General features: G+C 42.9%; 1 protein-coding gene across 1 annotated transcript; it reads left to right on the forward strand.

Annotated features, from left to right (window-relative positions):
• Positions 1-764: 764 nt before the first annotated feature.
• On the forward strand, positions 765-9,817 carry KCNV2 (potassium voltage-gated channel modifier subfamily V member 2). Its single transcript, XM_069963483.1, has 2 exons — positions 765-2,207; positions 9,407-9,817. Exons 1-2 carry the CDS (start codon positions 765-767, stop codon positions 9,683-9,685), a joined length of 1,722 nt encoding a protein of 573 aa, XP_069819584.1. The 3' UTR covers positions 9,686-9,817.
• Positions 9,818-10,224: the final 407 nt, after the last annotated feature.

Consider the following 10,224-nt stretch of genomic DNA (forward strand, 5'->3'; position numbering starts at 1 on the left):
GTTATCTCTCCCGACCTTCTCTCTATACACAGGAATGGTCAGCAAGGCCGAGCTTTCCTTTGTCCTCTATGGGGAGGGAACGCTGCAGCTTCTCTCACGAAACAAGAGTGGATGGTTGGAAGGGTCCCACCATATATCTTAGATTGATGGCCGACTAAAGTTTAAGTTATATAGAGACCCTAAAGACTACGGCAGTCTGTGCAGGTCTATTACTAAACTGTCAAGTACTCTGAGGGCAATTTTAGGGGCAGGGAGGGTAATTCACAAAGGGATGTGAGGTGACATAATTTGTATTATATACCTAGGATACCATAATACCCGATTATTTGTCTCTTTTATTATAAATAGATGTCATGATGCTAATACAAGCAGAGTTTCTAGCTGCCCAAACAACAGTTTCTCAAGATATATCATAGTCAGGCATAGTATACAGATTATTTGGCTTGGTGACTTCCATGTTGTAATCGGTTGTGATAAGTGATGCAAACATTTGTGACATTTGTTATAGTAAGGAAAATATCCAGTGAATTGCCCATCTGTCCTTAGTCTTACTTATGCTTCATTTGTTTTGAGTTCAACTGAATGCTGTAAGTTTTAGGCTGAATGGGATATTAACCTGAAAATCCCTTCTTAAGTATTCAAATCTTCTTTGTCAGCAAGACTTAAAACTGTCAGTGACACATAGGGCAGATAATGCTTTGCTTTTGTTCTGTACAATGGTCATGGGATGTGTTCTGTAACACAAAGGAAACCAAAGCTTCTGGATGACAAACCTTCTTCCACAAAGGATGTTTGCTTCTAGGCAAGAAATGCTGCAACATAGGCAAAGGACTAGAGCTCCACCATTGTCCTTCTTTAGAGATAGACCTGGAAGACCTCGAGGAGATGAAGACAGATTCAGATTCGCCAGAGATTCCTCCAGCAATCAGTGGAGCTCTGAGGGTAATTATATTTACTACATTGAAGATGAAGATGATGATTTAGAAGAGCTAAAATGGGCTGAAAAAGAGGAGAAACGACTGGATGGATGGAAAAAGCAATTCATTTCAACGCATGAGCGTAGATTCTCTGAAGAAGAGGAGACACGCATGCTTTCGCCCTCTTTTTTTGGAAGACCTCGAAGCAATTTGCTGCACATTAATGTTGGAGGTACGAGTTATTATATATCCTACATGGTCGCGGCTAGTTATCCGAAGACTCGCATAGGTCGCTTGGCTACTTACACTGACCGACAGCGCAAACTAGACCTATGTGATGATTACAGTCCAAATGATGATGTCTACTTTTTTGATCGTGATCCAGCTATATTCCATCATATCTATAATTTCTATCGCACTGGGGTGTTATGGGTAAGGGATGAGTTATGTCCCCGCAGCTTCCTGGAGGAAATTAATTATTGGGGAGTAAGGGTAAAGCACACTCCTCGCTGCTGTCGTATATCCTTTGAAGAAAGGCAGGATGAGCTCAATGAACAGCTGAAGATCCAAAGAGAGCTCAGAGCTGAAATGGAAACAGAGGAGAATGAAGAACTTTTTAGAGGCATGCTTTATGGACACTTAAGACGCCGTATTTGGAATTTGATGGAGAAGCCCTTCTCCTCCATTACAGCCAAGGCTATGGCAGTGGCATCTAGCTTCTTTGTACTTATTTCTGTTGTAGCAATGACTCTTAATACAGTTGAAGATATGCAATATAAGAATTCTATTGGGATTGCGAGTGGTAGACCTTACTTGGAACACGTGGAAACCTTTTGTATAGCATTCTTTACATTGGAGTATATTCTTCGCATTATCTCAACACCAGACATACAGCGCTTTGTGCGGAGCGTTCTTAATGCTGTAGACCTCATAGCAATACTGCCACTGTATTTGCAATTGCTTCTCGAGACGTTTTCAGGGGAAGACCAGTATGGTAATAAAACGAATCACGAACAGGAGATAGAGGCCGTAGGACGGGTTGGAAAACTTGGACAAGTTCTTCGGATAATGAGACTGATGCGCATTTTCCGCATCCTTAAGTTGGCACGTCATTCCACCGGGCTTAGAGCCTTTGGGTTTACCCTTCGACAGTGCTACCAACAAGTAGGATGTCTACTTCTCTTCATCGCCATGGGGATTTTCTCATTTTCTGCCATGGTTTATACTGTTGAACATGATGTCTCAGGAACTAACTTCACCAGTATTCCTCATGCCTGGTGGTGGGCAGCAGTAAGTGTTCTACTACATGTTACTATTTTTTATAGTGTTTTAAAGGGAATTTAGCATCACTACCATGCTAACTAAAGGCCCTACTACATGAGGTGATTATCTTCCGTGTTTGGACGATAATCGTCTTGTGTAATCAGCCGACATGCACTGATTGTCTTTCAACATGTTGAAAAATCAACAGTCTAGATAGCAGAGATATGCTGCTGTCGCTCAGTGCAATAGGAGCGGCGGCAGCAGACTGCCGCTATCTTCTATGGGCTACCCGGACGATCCAGCTATCGACCAGGCAGCCCCCCGGCTTTTACCCGCTGTAATTGCACCAGCAGTGAGCGGGGAACGAGGAGCAAGCGGGCGCTGACCTTTTGACCCTGTGCAAAAGGGGCTTAACCTGTTGGTATTCACTTGTAGCCCATGGAACTCTGATTAAAACACAAATTTCCATTTTCAAATCCACTAAGGTGTTCCGTAGATCTACACTACAATATGTTTATGCTAATAAGGTGATTTCGGTGCAGTCGGTCCTGAGCCCCCCCAATGCATGGTTAACCATGCCTAGCAACGTAGGAATAAGTTATAAATATAAATAATTATTCCCTCCCCTTGAAGTCTTTGCAGCTAGCTAGGAACTCTCATCTATGGCTAAAAGTAGTCTGGTGGTTGCAGAGCCCCCCACACATGTTAAACTAATCCTGGCTGGATGTGACATCAGGGAGGAGGGATAAATGGCCAGTTGCCATGATACAACCTCTTTAATAGAATATGTCCATATACACTAATGTGGTATGCCATATTTTCCAGGGTATAAAGGCCTTAAAACATACATGCCAAGTTTGTATTTCATTAGAATATACAGGTTACAATAGACTGCAGCCTAAAAGTAAATATCAGGATACAACCACAAATTATTGGAAAATGTTTAAAAAAAAAAAAACAAAAAAAAAAAAACATCAAAAATAATAATCAAAATGAAGGGTAAGGAATAATCAAACAAGTCAGACTGGAAGTATTCCGCTTGGATATTGCTTACTCTTTATTTTTCTTACTGCTTATCTTTATTTATTCTTCTGTATTTAAAGGGAAACAAACAGCAGGTTAGAAGGCACCAACCTGCTGTAATGTTCCCATAGCTTGGGGGACACTGCGAATAAAGGTAATTCTCTTACCTTCATCCTTAGCACCATTTTAGTTAAATTCTGTTTGTAACAGGATTGGCAAAAAGACAATCCTTCACTCAAATGTAAGTATGTCCAGGCTCCCCTTTACTAAGGGTCCTATTCCACCAGACGAGCAACGACGTAAACGAGATCGGCGCTCGCTGCTAGATCGGCGCTCGTTTACTGGGCCTATTCCATGGCCCCGATGATCATGAAACAAGGGCTGCAGAGACATAGTTACCGATGTCCTTGCAGCCCTTGCTTCATACATTACCCTTTCCGGCCGCAGGTCTTCTTCTCCTACTCCCACACGGCAGCATCGGCTTCGGAGCGGGGCTGTCTGAACTGACAGACCGCTCAGCCAATCACTGGCCACGGCGGTCCCGGACAGTGATTGGCTTAGTGGTCTGTCAGTTCAGACAGCCCCACTCCGAAGATGATGCTGCCGCGCGGGAGAAGAAGACCTGCGGCCCGGACAGGTAATGTATGGTTCTGCTAAAATAGTCAGTCACCGCCACGCACCGCTATTCAACTGTATCGATGCATTGGTGGCGAATGACAATTTTAGGTCCAAACCTAAATGAACGATCAGCCGATGACACGATCATCGGCTGACCGTTCTCTCTATTCCACGGAGCGAAAATCTGCCGAATCGGGCCAAATGGGGCTGATTCGGCCGATTATTGCTCCTGTGGAATAGGCCCCTAAGGCTACTGCACATTACTATATTCCAGCTATGTACAAAAATGAGTTGTTGTTGGAAGTGCTTGTCAAATTGTGAGAGATGCTTCACCAGTGTGGTGACCTCCAATCTTTAGTGAGGCACACCTAGGTAAGCAGTTATAGGCTATAGACAATTTTTAATTTTTTAAATTATTTCTTTGTACTTATCATGGTGCATAAACAATTTCTTTGTATGTCTTTATTAAACATTTTGCTTTGGTTGCAAAATACTGACTAAAATACTGAGCAAAAATACTGTGTGGCAACATAGCTTAAAACTGCACATAATGTGAACTGACCTGAATTAACTCAGATTAAGCTACTGGAGGCTAGACAGGTGATTATGTCACCCAGTAATCTAATTAGAGAAAGGGCGGTAAAGAGACTCCAACCCTTTCTCTGAGAAGCCAGATGATTCATGGGGAATGTAGGCAGCATTAGGAAATAAATTCTAATCAACCACTGAAATTGCAAATTAATATAGCTGGAAACCCATAGCTGCCACATCAACTAAAAAAGGTAAGTGCTAGGCAATAGTAGTGGGTAGAGAGGACTAAACTGAACCTCACAAACTGAGATTTGTTATGAAACTTACAAAAAGTTCATTGCAGTTCGTAAAGATGGCTGTATGTATGAGGAGTTTCCTGCTGGTGACGTCACACAAAAACGGAAAACATTCCTGTCCCAACAGCAACTCTGGAATGAGTAAATATACACAAAAGAAGCTGGAAGGGGAGAAAGCAATTGGCATATACAGAGGTTGGGATTTCGTGTATGCAAAGCTAGCATACATCTAATTAACTAAGCAGCTGCTTAGTCCCCTGAAGTAATATAATTTATATTATTATTGGACAGGCCCTCATTTTATGGACCTTCCACTGATAAGGCTAGTGAAATGACTGTTTCAACTATTCTATGGTTAGGAATAGACTGGTAGCGCAAGTGGAATGGCCTGAAATGTTCTGTGTCGACTTGTGAGGAGCTAGCTCTTGGGCTGGCATGCAGCTTCTGTGCACACTGATAATTCTATGGAGTGAAATAGACAGCATACATCCACATGCTATACAATGATCTGCTTCTAAGGTTGGAACAGTCCTGGAAGCCATTGGCTGGGTCCACTAGACAGTGGAAGAAGCAGTAAAGTGAGTTCCCTCAGACTGTAGTCTAAAATGTGCAAGGCTGTTGGCCTGAAGCTTAATATAGCATATAATCTGTGGCACTCCACAAGATTATTAAAGCACATCTGTACCAGCATGTACCTGCTCCCAAACCACCAGGACTGCATTATAGAGGTCCTCTCACTGCCTCTGGTTCATCGGTCGGCCTTATTCCCGGTGCCAGTATTTTGAAGAATAATTACTTTTATTGATGCAGTGGGGCATCAATCTAGCGTAGCCTAGGGCATCTAGGCCTGTGGTGCTTCTCTCTCCCCGCCTCCCTTCACTTTCAGCACACCCCTGGGCTGGATGGATGTGGGGAGAGAGACACCGCAGGCCTAGGGCTTGGATGCTCTAGGCCACGCCAGATTGACTCCCCGAACTGCAGCAATAAAAGTAGTTTTCCTTCAAAATACCAGCATTGGGGAAAGGCTGACCCCCAAATCGGATGCGGCGTTAGGACCTCTACAACGCGGTACCGCCGGTTTAGGGCCTGCTACATGCCAGGACAGATTCACTTTAAATATATAGTGGTGCCTTGGATTACGAGCATAATTCGTTCCAGGACCGTGCTTGTAATCCAAATCCACTTTTATACCAAAGCAAATTTTCCCATAAGAAATCAGAGAAATGCAGACTATTGGTTCCACATCCCAAAAATAATGATTTATTCTTCTGAATAACATGTAAAACAAATGAAACAAACATTTAGAAACAGCAGAATATGTGATATTATAAGTTACTGTACAGTAATGGAGCGGATGGGAAACACAAGGGCTGACAGAGACTGCAGGGAGCATGAAGGAATGAGCAGGGAATATGTGGGCACATACATGCAGCGCTCTCTGTCTGGGGAGAGAGGGGGTGACAGCTATGAAGAGATTACCTCCACCGTCCTGTTCCCTGATGTAAGCCCCAGCCTGAAGTGGGTCTGCTATGATTTTGAAGGTGAGGGAGACTACAGAGACTTCAGAGTACAGTGCTCTAGACCCCGTTATGCAGACCATACCCCTCCTCCACTCGCGCTCCCACCCAGTACAGGGAGCTCTCAAACCAAAGCGATGCTCTTAAACCAAGTCACAATTTTGAAAAACTGTGAGCTCTTAAATTAAAACACTCTTAACCCCTTAGCGACCCATGACGTATCTGATACGTCATGGTGCCGCGGGGGGTGTTCAGAACGGCGCTGATCCCGGCTGACATGTGCAGCCGGGCAGTGCCTCTGTTAGCCGGCGCGGGTCCCGTTGCCGCGCTGGCTAATTAAGCACTTCAATGCAGCTGTCAAACCTGACAGCTGCATTGAAGTGCTTTATGCACACTATCCCTGGTGTCTAGTGGCACGGATCTCCCCCCCGCGATGCAATCGCGGGGGGGAGATCCGTTCTTCTGCCCGTGCCGGGCCTCAGCGTCGGAATGACGCTGATCCCGGCTCGGCAATAGATTGCTATGGCCTGCAGCAGGCCATAGTAATCTATGACCGATCTAATCGATCTTTGCTGTGTATATACACAGCATTGATCTCTATGAGAGATCAGTGCTGTCTATATACAAGTCCCCCAGGGGGGCTTCTAGTCCATGTAAAAAAAAAAAGTAAAAAAGTGTTTTTATTAATAAAAAATCCCCTTCCCTAATAAAAGTCCAAATCACCCCCCTTTTCCCATTTTATAAATATAAATTAATAAATAAACAAATAAATAAACATATTTAGTATCGCCGCACACGTAATCGCCCGAACTATTAATTAATCACATTCCTGATCTCGCACGGTAAACGGCGTCAGCGCAAAAAAATTCCAAAGTGCAAAATTGCGCATTTTTGGTCGCATCAAATCCAGAAAAAATTTAATAAAAAGTGATCAAAAAGTCATATATGCGCAATCAAGGTACCGATAGAAAGAACGCATCATGGCGCAAAAAATGACACCTCACACAGCCCCATAGACCAAAGGATAAAAGCGCTATAAGCCTGGGAATGGAGCGGTTTTAAGGAACGTATATTTGTTAACAACGGTTTGAATTTTTTACAGGTCATCCGATACAATATAAGTTATACATGTTATATATCATAGTAATCGTAACGACTTGAGGAACATGCATAACAAGTCAGTTTTACCATGGGACGAACGCCGTAAATGCAAAACTCCCCGAAATCAAAACAAATTAGTTTTTTTTTTCAATTTGACAGCGCAAATGATTTTTTTCCGGTTTCGCAGCATATGTTATGGAAAAATAATGCCTGTCATTACAAAGTACAATTGGTTTTGCAAAAAATAAGCGCTCATATACGTCTCTAGGTGAAAAAATGCAAGCGCTGTTGACTTTTAAACTTAAAATGGAATAAGCAAAAGCGCAAAAACGAAAATTGGCTTTGACCTTAAGGGGTTAAACCAAGTTACCACGATATATATAATTATTATTATTATTTTTTGCTTATGTAAGGGTTTGAGCACACTGAGTAAATCGGATGGAAAGTCCGTCGCGTAATCAGACGCTCGCAACCGCTCGCAGACACCGGAGGGCTCGTACATCTCCACCCAGTGCCATAGACTCCATTCTATGCATGGGCGGATTCCTTCCTCCGCCCAAAGAATGATCGAGTTAATTGTTTGGGCGGAAAAAGGAATCCGCCCATGCATAGAATGAAGTCTATGGCACGGGCGGAGGCGCGCGCGCTGCTGTCCGCAAGCGTCGGATTACGCACTGGACTTTCTGTCCTAGTTACTCAGTGTGCACATACCATCATGGAGCATATGTTATCTTTAAAAAATAATGTGGAGGCTCTTGAGTATGTCTTGTGAGTACTTGTTTTCATTGATGGGTTGTCTCCCATCTAGATATTAATTAATTATTTACTAGTTCCAAGTGTGTGAATGGTTGAGTGTAGCGATAGAACAGTGATTTTCAACCAGTGTGCCGCGACACATGGTCGGGTGTGCCGCGAGGAAAGTTCCCCAAACTATGGCGCCCCTGTGAAACAGGAGAAAACAATGGGAAGAGAAACCTGGGGATGGAGGAGAAACAGGAGAGAGAAGCAGGGGGGAGAGAAGTTTGGTGGAGAGAAGTTTGGTGGAGAGAAGCAGGGGGGAGAGAAGTATGGTGGAGAGAAGCACAGGAGAGAAGTAGGGGGGAGAAGTATGGTGGAGAGAAGCACTGGAGAGAAGCAGGGGGGAGAAGTATGGTGGAGAGAAGAACAGGAGAGAAGCACAGGAGAGAAGTAGGGGGGAGAAGTATGGTGGAGAGAAGAACAGGAGAGAAGCACGGGGGGGGGGGAGAAGAAAACAGGCCCAGGTTTCACACTGAGTGAGTATAAATACATTTAGAATCTATATTATTAACTATATGTATAATATGTACTGTTTTAGTGTCATTTTGTGCCATTTTGGTTGGTGGTGTGCCCCGGGATTTTTTGAGTATAAAAAGTGTGCCGCGGCTCAAAAAAGGTTGAAAATCACTGCTATAGAACATTTAGAAACTCCTAGGTTCTCTCTTTTTGTTCTATTGTGCTATTTTTTTTTAGGATTTGTGATAGCATGCTCTGATAAATTTACCTCGGAATCTTCTGCACGTCTGGTCTTATTGTGGGAATTGAGGAAACAAAAAAATAATTTATTGGAAAAATTATTTAGCAGTAACCAGGAACATAGCTAAAGATTTATGGGCCCCAATAAAACAAATGTGTCTGGTAGTGGGTTTTCCCCCTCTCTTCCAAACACATGAATGCTCTGAGTCTGGGGATACCTAGCTCCCCACTCCAGCTGGCTCAGATAGAATCAGGTAAGTGTTAAGTATAGGCCCCTACAGACTAAAATATTTAATTTTTTCTAGCCCAGAGTAGCAGGAGAGAAGGGCCTGGGTCTGGAGGTCCAGGACAACACAGGAACGCTTGGCTGTTTGTTGCTGTGTATGGGGAGGTCGGGCAGCAGGCAGAAGAGATAACTCCCGTCCGTCAGTTATTGAACGTGTATGGCCACCTTAACAGGGTTAGAAGCGCATACATGAACCAAATTGTAATCCTTCCTGTGAGATTAAGGTGACTGCTATCATAAGTCTCAGTGGTCAGTGCTAAACTTGTGAGAAAAACTAAAATGTTCTCAAATGACATTACTTTTCATAAATATAGATAACACATAGTTGTTAAAGTTATTAACCATTTGTTTTATTAACAGGTCAGCATCTCTACAGTGGGATATGGAGACACCTACCCAGAAACCCACCTTGGCCGGGTTTTTGCTTTCTTATGCATTGCTTTTGGGATAATTCTAAATGGGATGCCCATCTCTATTCTGTATAATAAGTTTTCGGACTATTACAGCAAGCTAAAGTCATATGAATATACTACCATTCGAAAGAAGAGAGGAAAAGTTAATTTTACAGGTCGAGCCATGCAGAAGATGTCAGAATGTTATACAGGAGTGCCAGCGCAATATCTCCCAGGACACCACTAACAATGTCCTGTAGAAAAAACTGTCATAATATATTCTAGAATTCATCCAAGAAAAGAAAATTGTGCTCAACTGGAGGGGCAGTATAAACTTCACCAAAGCAAGTCACCAAAATGTTTAGAAATACTTTTTCTTGCACAGGTAACCGTCCTATACAGTGGTAAAAAGGTTATACCAACATATAGCTGCCTGACAGACACTCTTTTGGCATCCGCTGTGTCTATAAAGGTCTATTCAGCATATGTACTAGGAGCATTTCCGTTTTTATCATATACTCACCATACTGTAACATGGCCTTATGATGCTGCAGTCGTCTATTTTACTGCAATTACTACATTTTGGTACCCAAAAAATCTACACTATAAATATTTCCACACATTGCAAAGACCACAAGTTACTTTTAAGAACAAGATTTCAAGTGTGTCTGTTAACAGAGAGTTTGATCTTAAAGGGAATCTGTCACCAGAATTATTTTCCCCTTAAAGCAACTCTGTACCCACAATCTGCCTCTCCAAATTGCTTGTACTGTCGCATAGCTGCTT

Source organism: Dendropsophus ebraccatus, chromosome 3 (genome assembly GCF_027789765.1).
Source record: "Dendropsophus ebraccatus isolate aDenEbr1 chromosome 3, aDenEbr1.pat, whole genome shotgun sequence".
Lineage (NCBI taxonomy): Eukaryota > Metazoa > Chordata > Amphibia > Anura > Hylidae > Dendropsophus > Dendropsophus ebraccatus.

Excerpts from the sequence above, each read along its gene's own strand:
- KCNV2 (XM_069963483.1), top strand. The coding sequence starts at position 765 with ATGACAAACCTTCTTCCACAAAGGATGTTTGCTTCTAGGCAAGAAATG. Across the intron at positions 2,208-9,406 it reads ATGCCTGGTGGTGGGCAGCA|GTCAGCATCTCTACAGTGGG; the intron begins GTAAGTGTTCTA and ends TTTTATTAACAG.